General features: G+C 38.2%; 1 protein-coding gene across 1 annotated transcript in view; it reads left to right on the top strand.

Moving 5' to 3' along the window:
• PCM1 (pericentriolar material 1) overlaps positions 1 to 21,479 on the top strand; it is an 88,374-nt gene extending 66,895 nt beyond the window's left edge. The window contains exons 26-38 of the mRNA XM_040966340.1: positions 3,798 to 3,918; positions 5,416 to 5,571; positions 6,313 to 6,449; positions 9,928 to 10,062; positions 12,231 to 12,428; positions 14,003 to 14,065; positions 14,284 to 14,419; positions 14,681 to 14,841; positions 16,248 to 16,317; positions 16,782 to 17,038; positions 19,157 to 19,249; positions 19,337 to 19,451; positions 20,703 to 21,479. Of these exons, the coding sequence (XP_040822274.1) occupies positions 3,798 to 3,918; positions 5,416 to 5,571; positions 6,313 to 6,449; positions 9,928 to 10,062; positions 12,231 to 12,428; positions 14,003 to 14,065; positions 14,284 to 14,419; positions 14,681 to 14,841; positions 16,248 to 16,317; positions 16,782 to 17,038; positions 19,157 to 19,249; positions 19,337 to 19,451; positions 20,703 to 20,728 (1,668 nt within the window). The 3' untranslated portion in view covers positions 20,729 to 21,479. The remainder of the gene's footprint in view (positions 1 to 3,797; positions 3,919 to 5,415; positions 5,572 to 6,312; positions 6,450 to 9,927; positions 10,063 to 12,230; positions 12,429 to 14,002; positions 14,066 to 14,283; positions 14,420 to 14,680; positions 14,842 to 16,247; positions 16,318 to 16,781; positions 17,039 to 19,156; positions 19,250 to 19,336; positions 19,452 to 20,702) is intronic.
• The last annotated feature ends 4,408 nt before the right edge of the window (positions 21,480 to 25,887 follow it).

Below are 25,887 nucleotides of genomic sequence, written 5' to 3'. Positions count from 1 at the left end.
ATCGCTATAGCACCTAGAGGATCATAGTTCAGATGCTGTAATTGATACATTAGAGACATTGATGGCTCCGTTGCACCAAGGTTGAGACAGTCTTCCAAGGTCTCTTAGCTGGTCACATCTACCTTAGCGCATCCACAGACCCAGATACCTGCTGCAAAGATTGGCCAGGAGAGTTGTCCAACCAGTTCTACTTTTCCATCCTTTAGCAAGACACTCCATGTCCTCCACTGGCCTAGAAGAGCTGGCTGTCATACTTCCAAAAATCACTCAAGTAACACCCTTGGAACATTCTTCCCCACATCAAAATGTCTAAGGCATCATCAAATAACCATCCCCCTCCCAGGGTGGTGATGTAGTTTGACAGCAAGAAGCAGTCTCTTCCACTTCCCCCACTACAAACACAGGAGGAAAAAAAGGCTTGACATTTGTCCCGCCTACCTTTTTCCATACCTCACCCTCATCGAAGGCCCACATGGGCTTATATTCCTCTCAAGTATGTAACAATATTAAAAATAAAATTTCAAATTGTTAAAATTAAAAAGCATGCTATAATTGATGACCAACTATGTGCTAGAGATAGTTGGAAGCACATTTCTGTTTTTCTGCCCAGCACTGAAATGTTAACTATCTTTTTTCTGAAAATATGGTGTTTGCTCAAAAGAACATTATGTCTGTTCTTCAGATCATTTCCTCGCAACCTTTTTTTTCCAGAATTTTTGTTCTTTAATTTACTCACATTTAAGACAACACTTATTGTTTCTGTTTAAAGTGCTGTGTTTTTAAAAATTTTTTTTAATTGGAAATTCAGATATACAGAGAGGAGGAGAGGCAGAGAGGAAGGTATTCTGTCCATTAATTCAGTCCCCAAGCAGCTGCAATGACTGGAGCTGAGCTGATCCAAAGCCAGGATCCAGGAGCTTCTGAGTCTCCCACATGGGTGCAGGGTCCTAAGGCTTTGGACCATTCTTGACTGCTTTCCCAGGCTACAAGTAGGGAGCTGGATGGCAAACAGAGCTGATGGGATTAGAACCAGCGCCATGTGGATCCCAGTGTATGCAAAGTGAGGACTTTATCCACTGGGCTACCTTGCCGGGCCCTCTGCTTGAAGTGTTTCTGCAATAGGTTTGAACTCCTATACTACCATGAATAAAAAACTAAATTATTTTAATTGACTTTATGGTATTCAAATAGAATCAGTCAATATGTTGCTTGGGATTGGTTATAATTAACTGAAAATTGTATATTTTTTTGTGGAAAATAAAAAAGAGGTTCAGCTGTGTACATTAAACGTAGAAGATGTTGGATTATGTTAAAACTTACTGGGCATTGAAATAACTTAGTAGAAAATGAATAGTCTGTCCTTAAACATCTTTTTTTAAAAATGATTTTGTGGATCAAACTATGGTATTTTTTCTTACATCCCTGTTTCATGTAGGCATGATTAAGTTAAATAACTTGTTAAAAAACATCATTTGATACATAGGCACTAGCATCCGTATTTTGAAATAACTAAATCAGTTCTTTTATTCTTTCTTAGAAATTTTTAAGTTAGGATTAATGGCACCAGCTTTCCTTTGCTTATACTATTTAGTTGGCAACAGCAGCAGCAGCCCAGCATCTAGTGTTCGTGTACACTCCTCTAGAACAGCACTGGCTACTGAACTTGTAGCAGTGACGGAGACATAAGTAGCTGGGAGGAAAAACACAATTGTGTTTTTATCAAAATGTAAATGTGACATACTCCTCTCTCACAACATACACAAAATTAATTTGACTTGACCTGAAATTTTCTAAACAGTAAATCCTGGCACAGTAACCCAGTGGCTAAATTACTTGCCTAGAGTGTGCCAAGATCCCACATGGGCACCACTTTATCCCAGTGGCCCTGCTTCCCATCCAGCTCCCTACTTGTGGCTTGGGAAAGTAGTCGAGGACGGCCCAAAGCTTTGGGACCCTGCACCCGCGTGGGAGACCCGGAAGAGGCTCCTGGTTCCTGATTTTGGATCGCCTCAGCCCTGGTTGTTGTGGCTCACTTTAGGAGTGAATCAGCGGATGGATGATCTTCCTCTCTGTCTCTCCTCCTCTCTGTATATCTGACTTCCCAATTTAAAAAATAATAAAAATAGGGGAGGGGGAGAAAAAAATAGTACAAATAAATCTTTTTAAAAATCTATAAAAGATGAAACTTCTAAAAAAAAACTAAAAGAAAATGGGGGGTGCACTTTATAACCATAATGTTGGCAAAATTTTTACTCCTCTTGCATACAAAATGCTTAGAACTTAAAGGACAACAGTTTACATGAACAAGAAATTTGAAAAAGTGTTTCATGAAAGAAAATATGTATGGCTTTTATGTATATTGTAACATAATGTGATACCACCATACACTCCCCAGAGTAGCTAAAGTTTGAAAAACTGACAGAAGTATTGGTGAGAATTTAGAACAACTCAAACTTTCATATTGCTTTTAGATTGTAAAATTGCATAGCCACTTTGGAAAGCAGCATGGCAGTGTTTTATAAAGTTAAACATAAACTTGGCTGTGAGCTGACAATTTCTAGGTGTTCATCTAAGAGAAGTGAAAACAAGTTCCACAAAAATATTGTATATTAATGCTCTTCGTGTCTTTAGTCATGATAGTCTCAACCCATAGCATCAATAAATACATGGATAAATAAATTGGTATATCCATACAATTAAATACTATTCAGCCATTTAAAGTAATGAACTTCTAAAACACACAACATGAATTAATTTTAGAAACATTCTGAGCAAAAGAAGTCAAACAGTATAGAGTATATATTGTGTGATACATGTATCTGAGGTCCTAGACTAACCAAATCTCACTTATGGTGATAAAAATCTTATGGGGAGACTGTGGTGCTCATTAACTGTACAGGGATGCAAAACAAGTTTGAGTTGATGGAAATAATGATTAAAAACTTTTTCTGGGCCCGATGTGGTAGCCTAGCAGATAAAGTACTTGCCTTGGCACCCACTGGGATCCCATATGGGCATCGGTTCTCATCCTGTCAGCTCCGCTTCCCATCCAGCTCTCTGCCTGTGGCTTGGGAAAGCAGTCAAGGACAGCCTAATGCCCTGGGACTCTGCACCATGTGGAATACCCAGAAGAAGCTCCTGGCTCCTGGCTTTGGATTGGTGGAGCTCCAGCCATTGTGACCACTTAGGAAGTGAATCATCGGACAGAAGATCTTCCTTCCTGTGTCTTCTCCTCTTTGTACATCTGACTTTCCAACAACAAAAAAAAAATTTTTTAATGAATTTGTTCCATGAATGTATATGTTTGTCAAAGTTTATCAAACTGTACACTTAAAATGGGTACATTAATGTATGTGAACTATACTTCAGTAAAAAAATTTTTTTTAAAAAAATGAACACTGCTGTCATTTCATTTTTTTTTTACATGATTTAGTAATATGCTAGGCACTGTTAAGAACTGGAAGTAGGAAAATGTTACTCCAGGTGTAGAGATGATTTAAAATGTTAATTAATTTGGCCATTCTGCGATTTAATCATAGCTAGCTCTGTATATTTTCACCTACATAATGACACTTGTTGTGCAAGGTTACTTAGTATTTTATTGTTCTGTGGCTGTGTTCAATCTTTATCTTTTAATAACTTAAATGACACTCTTGTTTGGATGGAGTACTCAAGTAACACAAACATCTCTTAGGTATATAATTTTGTGGAAATACTCATTTTTCCTGTAAGTTTTAATGTAATAAGTTTAAGTGAAATATTAGTGATTTGAGTTTGTTTATTTTACCATAACTTAGGAAACTTTTGAGAAGAATTTTGAAAGAGAAACACATAAAATAAGTGAACAAAACGATGCTGATAATGCTAGTGTCATTTCTGTATCTTCAAATTTTGAACCTTTTGCAACAGATGATCTAGGTAAGAATTTTTTAGTTTTAACACACAGAGAAGTCTAAAAGGTGCAAACGGTTTGAAAGAGTATGAATTTACAAGTTAAAATTCAAGAATCTTATATTAACTCTTTAACCCTCAACAGATCATTAGATCTTAATGACTTTCATATATGAGCTAAATAGGGATCTTATGTACTTTGCTGTTTCTTGTGAAAAATAAACTTTCTGACTTAAAGAGTAAGCAGAAAAATATTAATTTCTCCTCTTTGAGGGAAAGATCCTTAAAAGTCATCCAGCTAGTAGAAAAAATTCAGACCTCATCAAATTATATTTTCAATAAAAATACTTGATAATATGAGTTAAGAATTCAGATTTCTTATAACCAGTATTAAGTTGTTAGTTGCTACCTAACTGCATATGAGTATGGGTTTGAGTTTTCTAATTCTGATCTGGCTCCCTGCTAATGTGCCTGAGAAAGCAGTGGAAGGTGACACAAATACGTGGGTTCCGATTACCCACATGGGAGATCCAGAGGGAGTTCTGGGCTCCTTAGTGCAGCCCGACCCAGCCCTGCTGCTGTGGCCGTTTGGAGAGAACCAGCACATGGAAGATCTCTCCCTGCCCCACACCCTACCTTTCTAATAAATAAATCTTTAAAAATTTTTTAAAATTTCTTAGCATAAATAACATTCGGTGAACACTCTGAGGTATGACACACTGCATGTTTTCCCGCTGAGTAATAAATGGTACTTAGAAAATTGCCTGACTTCGAAGAGGATACACTGAAGTCCTAGACTTGGAAAGGTTAGGGAAAACAAGGTTATGTAGATACCTGATAGATTTTTCATGCTGCGGCCTATCAGAAGATTCCTGTGGATTCAGTCATACTTTTCAGATGTTTATTTGATAACATAATATCTTAGTATTCTAGTGTTTGTTCCTATAACAAGAAGATTTATATAATTCCAAAGATATTTTTCCACTACAAAAAAAAGGGCCAAGCCTTACCTTATTATTAGGTATCTACCTTTTACCAAAATACTGTCATCCTTTTACCTCTCCTATGGAAGATCCTAAGCTATAGCTCCTGAGTAGATGGATACAAAGTGTGTGCTTGAATTATCTTGTTATAGAGAATTACTCTGTGGTTGTCTTTTCCCCTTTGGGTTGTCATGTCCTTTCAGTGTCTGAATCTTGCCTATTCACATTAATTTTTATTTTTTCTGACCCTTATTGCTTTACCACTTGCTTCATCTGAAGTGAACATATAAGAATAGGGCAATTGTATTGATAGGTTTTTCCATGCTGTATTAGCTTGTCTTAGATTACATTATTTTCATCAGAATTTGTCTAGATTTGTACTATTTAAATGAAAAAAATAGGATATGATGAGGAAAATAATGGGCTTAATATTCTAAAAATACCCACTTCCTATTTCAAACATTATTTTGGGGGATAAATTATGAGTACTACATGAAAAAGCTTGCTTTTACATGCTAGAAATATTTCTGTTCAAATGCAGGTAACACTGTGATTCACTTAGATCAAGCATTAGCCAGGATGAGAGAATATGAGCGTGTAAAGACTGAAGTTGAAAGTAACTCAGATATGAGATGCCCCTGCAGGATTGAGGATGAAGATGGGGCTGTTGCCACTAACACAGTTAATAATCTAGAAGGTAAGTGTATGGGTTGATTAGGATAGTTGCATTTGGAAAAAAAAGTTGAGGGCAAGGTGGTATTTGTGCAGTGACTAAGATACTCTTCTGGATGCTGATTTCCCTTTTCAGAGTGCCTGGGTTCAAGTCCTGCCTGTGCTTCCAGTTAGTCCAGCTTGCTCTAAATGCGCATCCTGAGGGGCAGCAAGCAGTGGCTCAAGTGACTGAGTTCCTGCCAACCTGTGGAAGCCCCACATTGAGGTCCAATCCCAGCTAATGTAGGAATTTGGAAAGTGAACCAAGAGACTGAAGCTCTCTCTGTCTTGGAATCTCTGAAATTCCAAGTATAAATTTTAAAAATGTTTTTAAATTAAAAGCCCTGCCTAGTAGGGTTTTTTGGGGAGGGGGGGTGTCTTTACTATTTTACTCTAAATCTTTCATTCGATACAGTAATCTGAGCCATCAGATGCTGCCTTCCAGGGTGCGCATCAGCAGGAAGCAGATTGGGAGTTGGGTTGGGACTTGAACAGGCACTCACACGTGATGTATTGGCATCACAAGTTGTGTTTTAACTTCTACACCAAGTGACTGCCTTTAGAGTTTTCTTTCAGTTGCCCAGAATGCTATTACTACATGGATATTTCTTTGTATCACTTGGCATGAAAGCATGACTTTCCATAAAATTATGCATAAATTCAAAGATATAATGATAGGGGCTTTTTTGCTAATTTTGTTAATATAAAATTTTCTTCTTAAAAACAGAGACTCCCAATATTGAAAATCATAGCTCACAGCAGCCTATGAGTGATGTTTCAGCCATCCCATGTCCTAGAATTGATACTCAACAGTTGGATCGACAAATTAAAGCAATTATGAAAGAAGTCATTCCTTTTTTGAAGGTAAACAGTGATCTTAATAAATCAGTAATCTTTGTGTCGCTTGCTTTTTAATTCATATAAAAGATAGAAGGTAAAAAAAATGGCTTCTAGTTTTTTATTCAAAGATAGCCCTAACAACATCTTCTGCATCTTTCTCTTCTATTTTGCACATGTGTATGCTTGTACTGCTTTTTAAGATTTATTATAATCATCTTTCAAGAGCATTGTTCTTCTGTTGATAGTTTTGAATGGTTACATAATATTCACTATGCATTGAAAAGTAGACATGGATTTTACCTGTTAGCTACATACCATATAGAATATTGAAATTTGTTGATAAGATGGTATCTCTTTTCAGTTGGGTACTGAGAGAAAGTTTCCAAAGAGGGAACATGTAAGCAGAGATGTGAGCAGAGTCAGCATAGAACCAAGCAAGGTCTTTCTGGTTTTAGTGAAAAGATTGTATGGTAGGAATTAGCTGGCTATTAAAAGAACTGAATGAAAGCCTGTATGAAGAGAGAGAATTTGTGTGAGATTACATTGAAAAAAGGCAGGAGCCAATTGAGGACATGACTAGAAATTTGGATTTTGCTTGAAAGTTCAAAAGGAAACAGCCTAGATTTTTACCAAGGCAGAATCAAAAAGTTTCTTTGTTTTGGACAGTTGATCGTGATGTTTCAGGAATGAAGTAAGATCAGATGAAAAATGGTGACTTAGACAAAGTCCAGGTGATAGAGAATGGGGAAAAGTAGGCAATACATTGTAGAAATCAAAAAGTCCTAGCAAAGATTGACCCAGTTCTTAAGAAATAAGTAGTGCCAGACCTGGCATAATGGCTCAATTGGCTAATCCTCCCTCTGCAAGTGCCAGGATCCCATATGGACTACTAGTTCTGCTTATCGCTTAGGAAAGCAGCAAAGGATGGCCCAAAACCTTGGGACCTTGTACCCATGTGGGAGACCTGATAGAAGCTTCTGGCTCCTGGCTTTGGAGCAGCTCAGTCCCAGCCATTGTGGCCACTTGGGAAAGAATCATCAGATGGAAGACCTTTCTCTAATCTCTCTTCCTCTCTGTGTATATAACTAGTGGATAGAAGCTCTTTCTGTCAGTCTCCCTTTCTCTCTGGAAACCTGTCCTTGCAATAAAAATAAATACATCTTTAAAAAAAAAAGAAGGCTCAGCCTGGTAGCCTACTAGCTAAATCTTCACTTTGCATACGTCAGAATCCTGTATGGCTACCAGTTTGTTTCCTGCATGTTCAACTTCCCATTCAGTTCCCTGCTTGTGGCCTGGGAAAGCAGAAGTAGTGGAGCATGGCCCAAAGCTTTGGGACCCTGCACCTGCGTGGGGAACCTGGAAGAATCCGCTGGTTGCTGGCTTCAGATCAGCTCAGCTTTGGCTGTTGCAGCCACTTGAGTGAACCAGCAGATGGAAGATTTTTCTGTTTGTGTCCTCTCTGTAACTGACTTTCCAATAACAATAATTGGAAAAAAAAAAAAAAGAATTGTGAGGCATTAGAGTTTCTAACTCATGGTAAAGAATAATTAACAATAATTAGTACATATATATTTGTGATTGTTATGTCTTCTTGCTAAACTGAACCTTTTATCAAAATACAATGTCCTTTATCTCCTATTTAAAGTCTGCGTTAACGGATATCATGGTAGTCATGCCTGCTGGCTTTTGATTTGCATCTGCCTGGTGTATCTTTTCCTTACCCTACATGGTCTGTATATATCTTTGAATTGAGTTTCTTGTAAGCAGCGTATAATGGAACCATGGTTTTTTGTCCAGCCAACTTTAGGTTGGTGAATTTAACCCATTTATATTCAAGATTATTATTGATAGATAAGAACCAGGACCTGTCATGTTATTGATTGGGTTTTGATTACATGTGACTGTGAGTTTGCTGGTAACCTGTGTTTGTTTACTTCTGATGCAAGCCATCCTTTGAATTTCTTGTAAGGGTAGTCCAATGGTAGTGAATTCTGTATATTCTGATTATATCATCTCACTTTCTTATGGGCTGTAGGGTTTCCACTGAGAAGTCTGATGTCAGTCTAATTCATTTTTCTGTGTATTTACTTTGACATTTTTCTTACTGTCTTTAGAATTCTCTCCTTGCCTTTAACATTTGATAGTTTGAGGACAATATGTCTTCCCTTTTTCGGTTCACTCTGCTTGGGGTTCTTTGAGCTTCATGTATCTGGATGTCCCTGTCTCCTTCAAGACCTGGGAAATTTTCAACTTTTACATCATAAGTTCTCAATGCCTTTTTCCTTTTCTGCTCCTTCAGTAATACCTATAATATTGGACCATCATTACTGCTTTCCCCAGGCATATTAGCAAGGAGCTGAATTTGAAGCAGAGTAGCCAAGACTGGAACAGTTCTCTCATACAGGATCCAGTGTTGCTAGCTGCAGCTGAATACACCACACCAGAATGCTGAACCCAAAGTCAAAGAGGGGTGTTCTTGGGTATCGTGTAGTTTGGCTACCTTATTTTACAGATTTCTATCAAGGGGTGAACTGACTGGGAAAAGGCTATAGAACCCTGAAATTAATTGACATTGGTATTTTGTAGACTCAGGAAGTTAAACCTGAATGAGATTTTTTTTTTGGACTCTGCACTTGCTTGTAAAAAGCAATTAAAAATGAGACCCGCCTGAAATGGGTTGTTGAAACTAAGGTGGGGTGTTCATTAGGCAGTTTATTAATGTCTAGAGACATTTTCAGTTGTAACAAATGGGGAATAGAATGAAGGTGGAGAAGCCAGTGTGCTTCTAAACATCATACAGTGCACAGAATGTCAGTAATGCCAAGGTTCAGAAGCTAAGTAAGAATATTACAATAGAGAAGGAGCTGGGTTGTGAGTATGGTTGTAAGACTGTTGATATGAATTGAACTGTAAACATAGAGGCAAAATAGAAACTAGCATGAGTAGCTGTGATAAATATTGGTGAACCCATTTCTTCTACAGGTCATTATCTTGTATAGAAAATCAATGTATGATCAGTATATGTAGCAATGTACAGTGAGTTTGCTTTTATTTTCTTTTTGAATTTATTTGAAAGGCGGAGTTAGAGAAGGACGAGAGAGAGAGATATTTCTTTCATCCACTGGTTCACTTCCCAAATGGCTGCATTGGCCAGAGCTGGGCTAGTCTGAAACCAGGAGCCTCTTCTCTTTTGTGTAGGTGCAGGAGTATAGGTATTTGGGCCTTCTGCTTTCTCAGGCATCTTAGCAGGGAGCTGGCTTGGAAGTAGAGCAGCCAGGACTATAGCTTGGACCCATATGGGATGCCGGTGCTGCAGGCAGCAGCTTTACCTGCTACATCAGCGCAGGCCCCGGTTGGCTTTTCTTATGAATGACTTTTCCATATGTACATTTGAAGGTTGACACACCATCTACATAAGAACAACAACATTTCATGTTATATGGATAAATGTTTTTTCAACAGTAGGTAAGTTTGTATTCTAACCAATTAGAGCTTTTCTTAGGAACACATGGATGAAGTATGCTCTTCTCAACTTCTTACTTCGGTAAGACGCATGGTTTTGACCCTTACCCAGCAAAATGATGAGAGCAAGGAGTTTGTAAAGTTTTTTCATAAACAACTTGGAAGCATATTACAGGTAAGAGTTTTTACTGATACAACTTAACCAGTGTGTATTATCTGGTTAGGGTTTTGTGGGGGGTTGGGAGGGGCATACTTCCCAGTATTACACCATTTTTTAAAAAATAGACATCATTTGTAGCATCCATTTTGGATGACATTTTAAAAGACTTTTCAATTATTCTTTTTCTTAGTCTAAAAAATATTATAATCTGCTTTAACTTGATAATCCTTATGGCATTTTGAAATTCCAGTAAAAATATTGATTTGACTTTTCCGCTGGCCACTCAACAACATTTCAAGTTTGGAATGTTTAGAATGTGTTCTGTGACTTTCTACCAAATAAGTTTTAACTTAAACCTGAAAAATTTCAGATCTCATAAGTAATAGATTTAAGACCAATGATTATGAGCAGGGACGGTTTTACTCCCCTTGAGGTACTCAGCTATGTCTGCAGCCAGTTGGTCATGGAAGAAGGGAAAAGGCGCTGGGGAGAGCTAGACTTGATGGTGAACATTCGACAGGACACAGTACAGCTTCCCACAGCCACCAGTTACCCTGTCCTAAATGTCAGTAGTGCTGACATTGAAAATGCCTCGGTTATGTGAAGAACCCTCATTCATCACTGCATTCAGTTATTACCATTACATAGTCACCTGTTTTCTCATCGAAGCAATTAACATTGTTACTCCAAATTAGATACCACATTTTCTCATCTGATCCCACAGTTTCCCTTGAGTTTTAGAGATAGTATTATCGCTTTACTCACTTTTTGAAATCCTATGTCAGATGCAGATGTACTTTTTCATCTTGTTTGTATTAAGACTAAAGCATAAATTCAGTAATTGTCTCTAAATTGTTCTTGTTCAGTTGAGTGGTACTTATGTGTGGTTTATCAGGAATATAAGGAATCAGTGGTGTTGAGCATTATAGACACTTTTTAACAGGAATCACTGGTAAAATTTGCTGGCAGAAAATGATGACTGGGAAGAATGTTTTTAAGAAATATCTGAAATATAAAATATTTAAATGTAGCTAACTTATTTCTGCAGAAAGAGGTAACTTCGTTTTAGAATAAGGCTGAAAAAAATTCATAATTTAAGTATTTTTTTTTATCATGATTAATGTAGCACTTTCATAATTTTGTCCATTATATAATTATGGATAGAGTCCAGAAAAATAAGGTTTCCCCCCCCAAGTCCAAGAAAACTTGATTTCTTTAGTTTCACCCACTCTGTTTTGCAGAAGAATATGCTGAAAAATTAATTTACATTAAATATTGCATAGAATATTAAAAGAATATAGCAGATTTGTTTGATGTTACATTTCAACATGAATAAAACTAAAGTTTATTGCTTCGGGAGAAAAATTTAAATTAAATTATTGATTACCTAATGTAATAGGGGAAACTTTAAAAGTACTTGGTTAAGTAAGGTAGACTTTGTATTTTTCACGGGGATCTCAGAAAGTTCTTGTGATAAGATTATTTTAATGCAAAAAATAAGTTTTTTTCAGAATACACTTATTCCGTGGACTTTTTGCAGACTTCTCATGTTTCTCCTATTGTTTCTAGCAACTTTGGGGAGATTGAGTCTCCTGTCTTAGAATTTAATATCTGAAAAATTCCTGTTATTCATTTGTATACAATAGTTATGTGTGTGTGTGTGTTTAAAAAATTTATTTATTTAGAGGTCAGAGTTAGAGAGAGAGCATTTGGGAGGGAAAAGGGAAGAGAGGGCAAGGAGGGAGAGAAGCCAGGAGCTTCAGTAGATAGGTGCAAGGGGCCAAGTGTTTGAGCCCTTTTCCACTGTTCTCCCAGCCCCTTAGCAGGGACTAGGTAAGAAGTGGAGCAGCCAGGACTCCGCCTGATATACGGAATGTGGGCGTGTCGGGAGGCAGCTGAGAGGCTACACCACCAGCCTGGCAGTTACCTTAAGCAGGAATTCAAGATGTATAACTATATGTTTTTTCTCATCTGTCTCCAACTCTGTGAAGCGGGATAGCAAGAATCTTACTTAGTAATATGGTACTGTTCTTTATAATTATAAATTTGTTTTCTTAATAGTCATTAATTTTGTTTTTCAGTACTTAAGTGTTACAATTTAAACTTTAACCATCTTCATTGTTCTGCTCACTAATGAAATTTACTGTAGTCTTAACATTTTTATCTTGTTTATTTCTGAATAGGATTCACTTGCAAAATTTGCTGGCAGAAAACTGAAAGACTGTGGAGAAGATCTTCTTGTAGAGATATCCGAAGTGTTGTTTAATGAGTTAGCTTTCTTTAAGCTCATGCAAGATTTGGACAATAATAGTATAAGCGTTAAACAGAGATGCAAAAGGAAAATAGAAGCAGCTGAAGTGATACAGTCTTATGCCAAAGAGGTAAATAGTGATTTTTATTTTAAAAGTAGTTACCGTTGGCATATAGATGGTTATTACTAACTAAAGTCCTGTTGGACACCAGCAGAAGTAGTTATTGTGGCAGCATTATTTAATCAGATTATAAATCACTACATGTGCTAGAAATGCATTGAGTCTCAAGAGTAGCAATAGGCATGAAAGATCATGAATGTAGATAGCAGTTGATACTAAATGTACATTGTCAGAGTCCAGTTCACTTGATTGCCACTCGTTCAGTCCCTAAAGAGGAGAGAAGGGCTGAGGTTTGGTCCGTGGAAGTTACCAATCCCCATAGATGCTGAGAAGGTAAGTCACCTGGAGATCATACCCTGCAAATACACATGCTTGTATGTTAGGGCCTTGGTTTCCTGTTCCAGGAGTTCTTTGTACCATATCAAATTGGTCTTTTTTTTTTTAGGTGAAAATTCTTTTTAAAGGCATAGGGAGGAGAGAGAGTGAGTCTTCCCTTTGTTGGCTCATATCTAACATAACAATAGCCATGGTTAGGCCAAGAGACTGAAATTGTATCCAGTCTCCCACCTGGGTGCCAGACATGTTAGCAGGAAGCTGGTTCAGAAGTGGAGCTGGGACTTGGACTGCTGTCCATGAGGGATGCCAGTAGCTATTTAGCACTAAATTGGTCTTGATCACATGTGAAATTGAACTTGTTACTCCTCATGTTGATGCTTACCAGGGAGACCTTTTCTGTAGCTGTACTTGACTCTGGCTGTACTGTTCATGAGAGGGACAGCACATTAAGATGATCTGTTTCACATTTTTCATGTTTATAATTTTAGGTATAAATTTCAGAAAATTTCAGCCATTGCTTACAGCTTAAAGTAAACTCATGAGTCTGTTTCCTTTCGGTCTGCTTTAGATAAGCAGTCGTAATGTTTTTTGCAGTGAGATATGATCCGTGATATGGACCTTATAGATGAGTTCAGACTGAAGATGAAAGGTTCAGCTGAAGTGCCAGCCCGCTCCCCTCAGAGAAGCCCACTTTGTCAGAACCAGCGGGAAGGAACTCCAGCTGCTAGAGCCCATGCCCTATGAATTCATGGCATAACAAATGAAAGAAAAACAAAAGACCCCAGGACTCTTTTTTTTTAAAATAGAGGGAGGCAAGGGAATCTAGCATCTTAGTGTGCAGCAACAGAAGTATTTTGATCCTTGTTCTGGCATGTGCATCTGGGTGTATTTAGTATCATTTGCTGACATTGGTAAGAGTTGAATGAGGATGGGGTTTGGATTAAGGAACTTAATAAACTTGAAATGTATTTTATATGTGAGGATTCTTGAGGGAAAACAGAATAAACAGTAAGTGTATTTTAGTGCAGAAAAATTTTGAAATGTGTGCACTTTTTTCCATTATATGCTTTTCTATAAACTTTTTGAAGACTGTGCACCTATAGACTAGTCAGGTGGGCAGTGTCTGACAGTTCAAGACATTATAATAATAAATTTACACTTGTGTGGAAAGCCAAAAATGTAGCATTTTGAAAGTTTATTGCATGCTTAAATATATTGCTAAATTTTGTTTAACTCATTTACTGTAGGCCAAAAGGATTCTTGAAGGAGAACATGGGTTACCTGCTGGAGAAATTGATGATGAAGATAAAGTACGTACTGATTAATTTGTGCCTAGAAATGATGGTTCTTTAAAAAATTTAACAGCTTTTACCTTAGTGCTTGAAAAAAACAGCATATCATTAAGTGTCTTCTTCTGGTAAGCTTTTTTATTTTAAAAATGAAACCAGGCTGTCCAAATGATTCTCTGTGTTTTTATTAGATAATGACCATTCTTTTTTGTAATAATCCAAATTTAACCTGTGGACAGGATAAGGATGAGACTGAAACAGTAAAGCCACCTCAAACATCTGAGTTGTATGGTGATGAAGGTCCTCAAAACGTAAGGTCTGATGTTTCTGATCAAGAAGACGATGAAGAGAGTGAAGGCTGCCCAGTGTCCATTAGTAAGTTTAAGGCTCCTCACGTGTTCATGTTAATTCCTGATAGGTTAGTGAATGAAGCAGTTGGGTGGAGTGTTGAGAATGTAGAATTAAGCATCAAACAACCAAATTTGAATTCCATGATGATCCTGACTGAATTACCTGGCCATGCACCCTGGTTTATGGTACTCACTGAGTAGACAGTTTCACATACTGTATGTGACAGTTGTCCATGCAAGAGTGTGATGATGAAATTTACTTAGAATTGTGTCTCGGTGAATTTAGATTTGTCTAAAGCTGAAACTCAAGCTTTAACTAATTATGGAAGTGGAGAAGATGAAAATGAGGAAGAAGAAGTGGAAGAATTTGAAGAGAGCCCTGTGGATGTCCAGACTTCGCTCCAGGCCAACACTGACGCTGCAGAAGAGACTGAACATGGCCCTCAGGTATTCCAACCCAGACCAGCCCACACTCCAGCAGGGTAACTACTGCCTACAGGTCCCCTTGTCAGACCCCAGCCCCATTGTGCACACCTCTTCAGTACTCTTGGTAAGCTCTGAAAGACTAGTTTATTTTCATAATTAGCAATGTAGAAGGCGTTTTAATCTTTTTTTTTCATAACAAGTCTTAAAAACATGAGATACTTCAGAAAGTGTGGAAGATTAATCTTCATACTTTCCCTCCCAGTTGTAGCTGGAAGTTTTATTATAAAATGCACATTGCTGAAAGTATGTTTTTTTTAAATTCACTTTAGTGGGCAGTCAATGGTCCTTTCAGTCTGTATCATTCGTTGATAAATTTTTTTTTTTGGCTTCTCCCCACAATTTTAATTTTTTCTTCTTAATATTGTCTGATTAACCTTTTGAAATAATCATCTCATTTTCTTCTTTCTTTTATAGTTGCACTGCCTTATTTTTACTTTTGAAGATTTCCTTGGCCCTAATCCTTATATGAAATGTATTTCAGTGGTCAGTTTTAATTTACCTGTGTGTTCATTTTAAAGAATAATAGAGCAGCAAATTGGTTGGAGCTTCCTTTAGCCTCACTGAAGGGTGCTCAGTGGACAGGCAGCTGTCTGAACTCAGATGTTGGCACCTGTTCGTCTGCTCTTTGGGTAGCTGTTCCAGGAGAATGTCTTCCCTCTTCTTGCCTAAGGTGCATCAGTGGGATAGTTGGTGCTACAGAGTGAGCTGAGGGAACAGGGCTGAGTCCCAGCATCGCACCGATGAGTGCAGAATCCTTGTTTTCAGTATGACATTTTTTCCTTTTCCTTATTCAGTCCCCGGGGGTGAGGCTCACTACTTCAACTTATTTAAAATAGAACCTCCCTTTTTCTGTTGTGGTAGAGGGAGTAAACCTGGGAATGCACGTTTTCCTTAACCGGTTTTAAATAACTACCACTGAGCACCTGGTCTCCCCACACCCTGTCGACATTATTCTTTCTCTGAAGCGGACACTGTGAATTAGGAAGTGCTGCTCAGGCTTTTTCTCACTCTACTGAAGGGACTTGGCACTCTGCCTAAGGTACTTAGCACATCTTCCTGGACAGCTCATGCACTTTATCTCCAGATATTTAATATGTGTCTTAGTTTCATTTTAAAATGGAATCTGAGAAAAAATAATTTAAAATAGTGAGATTTACTTTTTCAGTTCTTTGTATTATTTTGAGGAAGCAATTTATAGGGCAATCTGGAAATTGCAACCAGAGCCAACTTCCTGCAACACTTTGAGAAGTTAATGTTGAAGTTCTGCTGTGTCTCAAGTTGGACAAAAATCATCCACTAACAACCAGCCCCTTCACTGTGGCTGTAAATGTTACGGCCCTGCTGTTACAGTATGATTTTCTTCCTAGGTTCTTCAAAATGACTTTGAAAAAACAGAGAGCACAGATGTCCCATCAGAACAAGAAACTTCTAATAAAGGTAGAAATCTAAAATGTTCAATTCTAAGACTAAAGTGCCCTTTTTGTGATTAAAAAAGATAATTTTAATTCTAATTATAGGCTAACATAAACTAGAAGACACTTGGCACAGATACATTTTTCTTCTCCCCATTAAACCTTTGTGGAAAAAGTAAATAGGGCTCTATTTTTACAAGGAGTTTTTAAAAATTAAACAGTGTATACATTCAAAAAAAAACCTTCATGGAACATCTTTACATACAAGCAAGGTAGAGTTTATAGAAGTACCTGTATTCCTGGATATTTTTCCTGGAAGCTCTTAATTCATTAGCATCAAGTTGCTTTTGGAAATTAGATCAAATTTAAAAGACCATTGCTAAAGAAAATTTAGAGCTCACTTTTGGGTCTTCGGTGCCATAATTACACTCTTAGCGTGCATTTCGTGTTATTGCCTTAACTGATGTTAAGACTTTCTTTTGATGTCAGATGACCAAGATAGCTCTCTTGTGAAACCCTGTTACCTCAACATCTTGGAAAATGAGCAGCCTTTGCATAGTGCCGCTCCTCAGGACCCACCAGCTACTGTGGATTCATCACAACAGCCCAGTCGTTTGCCCTTACCTTTGACTGAAATGGAAACCCTGGGGCCTCAAGTTAAAGAAATAAAATCTGCTCAGGAAACTCCTGAGAGCTCTCTTGCTGGAAGTCCTGATACTGAATCCCCTGTGTTAGTAAATGACTACGTACGTATGCTTTTCATTTCTATGCGTATTTCTTCATTTTCAGGTTCATATCTTCAGCATATAAACTGAACTCAACTTTATGTCCATAGAACTTGTTTATTTCTCATTCATACATACAGAAAGGTGATAGTTAGAATGACATCTCAGAACCTGGAAGCTGTTCTGCATTGTTTTGAGAACCAAAGAGTTGAGCTGTAGATGATAACTGCAGGGAGTTCAAGCCTAGATCCGCGGTAGTAATGGTAACCTGTTAAACTACCCGTTCTGGACTTCTCAGCTGTGTAGAGCATTTCATAGGTCTTTGATAAAGTTCACATTTGAGATACAGAATGAAACAATTCAACAAAAAAAGTGAAAATTTGCACTTAACAGTAGCAGGTACATAAGTGTAGTTTTGGTGTGAAACTTTGTTACTGTTAAATTTTGTAGCAGTCAGGCAGTTTTGCATTCATGGGGGTGAATAGATTTTTATTTAAGGCAAGTAATTTTAGATCTTTTGAATGTGCTTCAGTTTTTAAAAATTAAAATTGATTTTCTCCTACTTAGAGTTACATAGTTCATTAGAAATAGGGCTTATGGGGGTTTTTTTTAGTTTATTTTATTATTTTTATATTAGAAAGGCAGAGTTACACAAAGCAGGACAGAGAGGTCTCCTATCTGGTGGTTCACTCCCCAAGTGGCTGCACTGACTGGAACTGAGCCAATCAGGAGCCGGAGCCAGGAGCTTCTTCCAGGGCTCCCACGCAACTGCAGGCGCCCAAGGACTTGGGCCATCCTCTGTTGATTTCCCCAACTGTTATCAGGGAGTGAATCAGAAGTGGAGCAGTTGGGACATGAATGGGTGCCCTTATGGAATGCTGACACTGAAGGCTGAGGCTTAGCTTGCTCTGTCCCCGCTAATATTTAAAAGAGTAGAATATAATAAAAGAGTAGAAAGGGTAGTTTTTTTTTTTTTAAGTTTTGATTTACCACTTAAAGTGGCAATCAGAACTCCTGGTGAGATTATACATTTAATGCTGATGATTACCTATTAGACTTCACCTTGTCATTTGATCATATAGGTGTTTCCAGAGATGATACTTAGTTGAAATTAACTTGGAGTTAGATTATATAAGCTCTTGAATCTGAATTTTAGGCAGAGATCCCTACTGAAGGCTTTTTTTCATTCATTTTTCTGTGAGAAAATTAAAATGCTCAAAATCACATTCTCGGAGAATGAATCTGATGAATGTACGATGCAGTCAAGGAAGCTCTGTTAGGAGCATCTGCTGTGATGTAGGTAAAAGGAGCTGAGCAAGATGAGCTGGGTGAGAAACAGTGCAAGACAAAGAAAAACCTCAGGTAGCCGGTAGAATGATGCCATTAAAAAGAAGAGAGCTGGAAAAGACTAGATTTTAAGTGACCCCAAAGTGTATTACTAAATTCATACCTCATCTTTCTAAGTAAGCCTCAACAAAGCTAATGGAAACGTTTTGGTTTTGCTTATATTTGGTTGCATTTAGCTTGGATGCATTCTGTAAACACAAGGGTGTGTTTCAAGTTCTTTTAGGCCCCATGTATTACTCTTTCTTCCTTCAGCATATATAAACATATTCTTGTTTTAATAAAACAGGTATAAAAACCTCATGCTCATAATTGTATGTATGAAGCCCTTCTTGACTCAATACCCATTTATTCAGAGCTAAATGGGGAAAACCAAATGATATAATTATTGATTGTATGTTTTCAGATAAGAACACAGTGTTTATTGGCATGGATGACTTAGGCTTAGATTTAAAAATAATAAATTCTGAGTTTGGCTCAATGGCTAAATCCTCACCTTGCTAGCGTTGGGATCCCATATGGGTGCCAGTTTGTATTCCAGCTGCTCTACTTCCCATCCAGCTCCTTACTTATGGCCTAGGAAAGCGGTGGAGGACAGCCAATGACCTGGGACCCTGCACCTGCATGAGAGACCTAGAAGAATCTCCTGGTTCCTGGCTTCAGATCAGCTCAGCAACAGTGTGGGCTTTTGAGAAGTGAACCAGTTGTTAGAAAGTCTTTCCCTCTGTAAATCGGCCTTTCCTATAAAAAATAAATTTCTAAAAGCAATAAACAGGTAATAAATTCGTTTTATAGGAAGCAGAATCTGGTAACATAAGTCAGAAGTCTGATGAAGAAGACTTTGTGAAAGTTGAAGATTTACCACTTAAACTGACAATCTATTCAGAGGTATTTGGTTCTCTTTATTTAAGTTTGTCTTTTTGTAACAAATGTTGAGGTGAAAAATGATCTATATTATTAATTTTCATTCTAAAGGCAGATCTAAGGAAAAAAATGGTAGAAGAACAACAGAAGAACCATTTACCTGGTGAGATATGTGAAATGCACACTGAAGAGTTAGCCGGAAGTTCTCAGATGCTCAAAGAACCAGGTAAGAGTGGCCAATTCTACTCTTAGGACACTGAGAAATCATGCAGTCTTGATACTGCATTCCTTGCTCCACATGTCCTGTAGTAGTACCGAGGAGCTTGAAGACTGGTCACTGGAAAGGAAGCATTCTGTGTGAAGCTTAATTCAGTTACTTCATGTATTTAGAACAGTCTTACCAAGTAATTTTCTGTTTTTAAAATGCTCAATTTTTGCAAAGTAAGAAATAGCTGTGCATAGTTTAAGAAAGTAAGTTACTAAAGAGTTACTGATAAAGATTAAGAATTTCTTTCCTCTAGTTACTGGCTTTTAGTTCTTTTGAGAGAGGCCTATAAAATTAGCATTTTATGATTGATTTTTCCTAATGTTTAAAATTCAGAAAACATCTTTCCCCTCCATGACAACTGTGTCTTTAGTGTCTTTACCTCTCCTCCCAGTCTGTAGTTGGTTTGTCTGGTTTTCATCTTTGCTCTTTTTAAAAATTCACCTTGTTCTGCTTGTCAGCTTTGACATCCCCCCAGCGCATCTGCTCATCCTCTTTTGCCACTTCTGATACTCTTATGTTATAAAAAGTGAACATTTTTATTTTATATCCATAATTAACTCATACTTTCAGAGAACAATTCTGTTTCAACATCAAGAGCCAATAGGTAGTTCATTAATTTCCTTCTTGTTTGTGTCTAACAGGCCAGCTTCTGGGACACTCAGGGTTTTTTTTACAGTTTAAGATTGAAGGATTTTCATTTTCAACTAATTGAATTCATATGTGATTTTTTTTATGAGTTTTTTTTTTTCTGAAAACAAGAGTGAGACTGATGGTTGAGTATCAAGCCCTGAGTTAATCTCCAAGTTCTCTGCCCAGTTTTGCCTACCGCCTTCTGACAGCCACCTTACCTGAGCCTCTCCTGGTTCTGCACCAGCCCCTCCAGCTTCCTCTCGGGAAGCCCCATCTGTGTGGAGCATCCTGATCAGTTGCTGCTTTTCCTGTCTGCTTTTTTTTGTCTAGATTTAGGCCTTTTTATAGTTCTTTGAAAAGACAAGTCAGCCATCATGGGATAATCCCTCAGGTGGAGTTTTTTTGTTGTTGTTGTTCTTTTTGTTTTTTTAACAATCTGTTGTCAGGGAATTCAAGTTAAGGTTATTTTTATAAAGTAAATCCTAATTTATGTTAGAAGTGAAAGTTTTAATGGAAGAGAATGTATAAAATAATGACTTAATTTGGTGATTTATAAGGTGTTATTTTTCTATTTTTCAGAAACAGTGGGAGCCCAAAGCATATGAAGGGTCTTCAGAGGCTCATCAAACTCCTGTCTTTATACAGTGCATATATGAAAATGACACTAAATAAACATCTGCTTTGATCTGTATAAAATGTAAATTAGTTTGACACTGCATTTTTGATAGGTGTGCTAATTTCTGCCCATGGCAGTTTTAAAACATTAGAAGCTGAATTCAGATTCAAATTTTGATTCACTGTGGGTTTTTTTTTCCTGTTTCTTTTTTAGTCTTGCTTTTATCCTTCCGTTGTGATGTTTGATAACATTAAATTTAAGATGTGGTTTTAAATAAAATTTGGACTTAACTGTAAAGTACCTTTTGGAAATTATGTTGCATTACATGCAGTAAGTCAATGTTCTGTATAATTTTTAGGCTGTTCAGAGAGTGATAGAGAGTTATTTATTATAAAGTCCAACCAATTTGGCCAGTCTCCAGACAGGCCACTGCTCATGTTCTGTTAGATGCTGTGCAAGAATAGGGCCGCCTGTACAGTAGTCCAGGTATCTGTAAATTATTTAGACTATTTATCAGTAATCCTTTTGAATCTGATCACATTTAGAACTTACATTCTTCGAGCTTATAAAATTATTAGATAGTTTCGAGAATTTCAAATTCTAAGTTGTTTCAGTCTAAAAATTTTGAAAAAGACTTTATATAATTAGGGAGTATTAATGCATAAAAAAGGTAACAGTTAATTTTAGATAATAAATCAGATTTAAATGGGGATAAACATAACTAAATTGATGTAACAAGGCACTGGTATTCTGTATGCCATTGGATAGACCTGCTTTTAGAAATGACAGCTCAGTACCAAAGCAGCAGTGGTGGCTTCGCGTGTGGGAGCAGCAGGTTTGCCGATGATATCCTGTGTCAACAACATGCATGTGAGTTTTCCCTAAATTTTTAAAAGGTGATTTACCTCTTTATTCCAAACTTGCTATAGACACAGTAAAGTTTCCCAGAGCCTGTTAGCAGTGAATAACTCAATATTACACAAAATGAGAAGAATTAATTCTAAGTAGTAATTTAAATTTGTTAACAATTGACTAAAATTCCTGTAAAATAACTTGGTTAGTATTTAAGATTCTTGTTTGACACCTGCCGTTAACTGCAGTGTCTTCAGGGAATACTGAGTGAGGATTTCCTTACAAAGATATTCACTGTATTGCTGTATCCAGTACATCTATCTGATTGAGACAACAGCCCATCTGGAACCAGTTCTTGTCCAGTTGACCTCACCTCAGAGAAATTGAAATTATAAGCCTATGAATACTTAAGTTCTGTATTTTGCACATGTTGACCACAAAGGTGGAAAACTTCCATTTTGGTACTCTGACGAAGCCTGCTTTGTGGCTTTCTCTGCATGCATATTAAAGATGGGCCCTGTAGAGGAACTGGAATTCTCTTAGTTACAACCATGGTACCTGTTCCATCAATCTTGCTCATTTGAGTTGTTTTAAAGCTATTATCTAGGCTGTTGTTTTCCCATTTTAGTCAGTATTTTACTTTTAAAATACCCAAAGCTTGAGAGCAAATAACTTGTTCCAGAGATTTTGCCTAGTGATAATTGCTGAAGAGTTAGGCATTAAATACACCTGTTTATCATAAGTAAAAATAGTGGTTAGAGATAGGGGAAAAAGAGGGCAGAATGAAAAGTCCTATTCAGATTGAAAATAATACCTAATATAAGGGGCTAGCCAGACTGTGGAAACAATCTTTGTATTTTGTAACTTTTCACTTTGGATAAATGCTTTTTCACTGTTAATAAATGAAAATCCTACATACAATTCTGAATTGAATTTTTCTTTAAATCGACATAATCATTCTTTTGAATATTCCAGAATTGTGCCTTATTTGAAAGCTTTAAATGTAAAACATTAAAGCATGAAAATGACATGTGGATGGACTAACCAAAAAGATTGATTTACCCTGAACAAATATTTCCTTAAAGTAAACATATCCTCTGTTGTTTCCCAGCTGTATTTGTTGCATGTGGTCAGGCAGGTCAGTGCAAGTGGTGCAAAGCTGATTGTACTCACAGGTCCCAGGGAAGGGGTCATCTAGGCCACCCAGGGTCACAAAGGAACACCTCGCCAGTGCCAGGACCACAGCCAGGCAGGATGAACGGTTTGGGAATTGACTGGTTTCAGGAATTGTGCTGGCCTTTGGACACCCAAGTGTGGTTTACAGTTTCCTAGTTCCTTACCCTGGGGTGAATCAAGGCAAGAGAAGTAGCTGGCTTGTGAGATTACGGTGAGGAGATGCTGGGTGGTTCGCCCGGGAAGGAGCTCGGGGCCCTGCCCTGTGCTGTGTCAGAGTGGCCTGCCTGCAAGGGGCAGGCTCCCCTTGTCAGCAACAGCGGCAGGAATGCACTTTCTATGCAGAGAACATTCTCACTTTGTCTCAGACTGGTTTGTTGTCCAGCTCTCACATAAACTGTTCATCTGACAACCCGATATTTTCTCCGGGCTGCTCACAAATACAGCTGCTCAGTTCCCTTGACTGGGAAAGCCAGCGTTTCCTGTTCTTATGGTGCAGCTGTGATCGTTACTCTGATCTTGCCTGTTTGCAGTTTCTTCCTCAGATTCCCTGCTGTCCCTGACTGGCTCCTTTCCCAAAAATTAAGGAATAGAAGGAAGGTCCATTCCTGCAAACGGCTTCAACACACGTGAGGATTTAAGATGTATTCTAGGGGTCGGTGCTGTAGTGTAACAAGTTAAGCCTGTGCCTGTGTCACTTCAAGTCCTGGCTGCTCTACTTCCCATCCAGATCCCTGCTAATGTCCTGGGAAAGTAACAGAAGATGGTTCAAGTGTTTGAGCCTCTGCACTCACTTGGGAGACCACAAAAACCCCTGGCTCCAGTCTTGGTCAACCCCGGGTCATTGAGGTCACTTCGGGAATAAATCAGCTGATGAGAGATCTCAGCCTCTTATTGTGTTTAAAATAAAAAAGTGTTTCAGTTAAAAAATGTTTCATCATGTGTAGTTACTTAACCCCTCTACAAGGATGTTTCAGGAAGCTGAGAAGTAGAATTGAAAGATGGATTTATTTTGGTGCCAAAATATTTTTTAAACTGAAGCATACTTTTTTCTGTGATATATATTTTCCATTAACTTTGAGAACTAGTCCACCAGAGCACATGGCAGTAATTGTCAGTTAAGCAGTAGAGTGTTACTCGGTGGGATCCTCACCTTAAATTGTATCCCAGTTCAGCTACTACCTGAGGTCATTCTCTTGAAGAGGTGACACATGAAGCGGCCTTGTAAAGTGCCAGGTACTCCTCCAAAGCACAGTAGTGGTAACTCGGCCTTTGAGATAAGCCTCACTTTAAGCAAGCTGGAGAAACAGAGTTTGAGAGTTTTTCCTTGTCCATTGCTATTTGCAAAAGTTTCCCACCAACTTTATTATCCTGTCCTCTCAAGTATACTCAGAATTTTCATCTCGTAACAGTAGGCGTGAGTATGATGTTGATGCAGTATTTTTGACAGTATCATATAAATGTCAGATTTATCCATGTGGAAGAAAAAGACACAGGGAACAGAACAGCTGAACTTTCCCTCAGACTTACAGAACTCAGATATGGGGCGCTGCTTGCTTTTCACTGTTTTAAAACTCCCATAACTGCTCCTGCATGTCCTTTGCTAATACAACCTAGCTGAATACTCCTCTGGTGATTTTCCTTAGAGAAGAGTCAAACAGCCTTCATTTTCGTGGACTTTTGCTGTGAAGTTTACCCAACAGTGTCGTGTTTCCCTTCTTTCTATTCCCTCACCTTTTTTTTAGCAATTTTTTTAAAATTGGAAAGGCAGATTTACAGGCACTGAGAGGGAAAGCTATTCCATCCACTGGTTCTCTACCAGAATGGCTGCAAGGGTCAGAGCTGAGTCAATCCAAAACCAGGAGCCAAGAGCTTCTTCCAGGTCTCCAAATGGGTACAGGATCCCAAGGCCTTGGACCATATTCTACTTTCCCAGATTGTAAGTAGGGAGCTGGATAGAAGTGCAGCAGCCAGGACACGAGCTAGCACCCATATGGGATGCCGGTGCTAGAAGGTGGAGGATTAGCCAGTTGAGCCACTGCACCAGCCCCCTTTCCTCATTCTTAACCCCTCATCACCCACAGTGTTTAAGACACAGAGTAATGGATGTTAATTTACAAAGTTAGAGGGCCTGTGTTGCAGCATAGTAGGTTAAACCATTGCATGTGATGCCAGCTTCCCTAATGGGCACTGGTGTAGGACCTGGCTGCTCCACTTCCAATTCAGCTCTCTGCTAATTCACCTTGGAAAGCAGTGAAAGATGGATCAAGTGTTTGGGTCCCTGCATCCATCCAGGCTTTTGGCTTTTGCAGCCATTTGAGGAGTGAACCAATGGATGCAATATTTGTCTATCTCTGGCTTTCAAATACTAAAGTTTTTTTTAATTTACAAAATTAGTATTTCAAATTACTGTTTTTAAAGATGCCTTGGATTGTATTGCATGTGAATGATGCTCTTCAAATCTTTATTATCTTGCTTTGATAATCTTTACATAGTTGATTAGGGCACAAAGGGTCAAGGGCTACAGGAAAGTGGGTAAGACCATTGTTACCACATTCTCTCTCTTTTTTTTTTTTCTGTACATGAAAAAGGGGAAGATAAAGGGAGAAGCCCCACCCAGCCTCCCATCCATCCCAGGATGCCTGACGTGGGGCATGCTCTGAGGGCATTGCTCAAGTGGTTTTCAGAGTTAAACAGTTCTGAATTGCTGCTAGTCTTACCATTCCTAACATGATGAAGTATCTCCAGAATCCACTAGCTGACATAGTCCACCTTTGAGTCTCCATTTGCCCAGATTTTCACTGCCAACACATGGCTGGGGTAGATGATTGATTTGTTCTGTCCTCCATCCTCTGTTGTGATACTAGGTGTCCTCTGCAGGTTCCAATGGACTGCCATATCCTCCATGTGCACCTGGATGTGCTGTCCAATGCTCCATCTGAGCCTCTGAGGAGGCTCAGCATTGACACATGCACTCCATGGTCAGACCATGGAACCTGCACTTCTCTTCATGGTTGGGGTTCTGAGATCAGCAGTTCAGTTGGAAGATTCCCCAAAGAAACTTTGTCTGAGGTGATCCCAGACCTGATTCTTGTGTGTGCTTGCCTGTCCAGGGTCCAGCAC

The sequence above is a fragment of the Ochotona curzoniae genome, unplaced genomic scaffold, assembly GCF_017591425.1.
Source record: "Ochotona curzoniae isolate NIBS_2020 unplaced genomic scaffold, NIBS_Ocur_1.0 scaffold_4505, whole genome shotgun sequence".
Classification (NCBI taxonomy): Eukaryota; Metazoa; Chordata; class Mammalia; order Lagomorpha; family Ochotonidae; genus Ochotona; species Ochotona curzoniae.
This window is presented reverse-complemented; position numbering and strand designations above follow the sequence as displayed.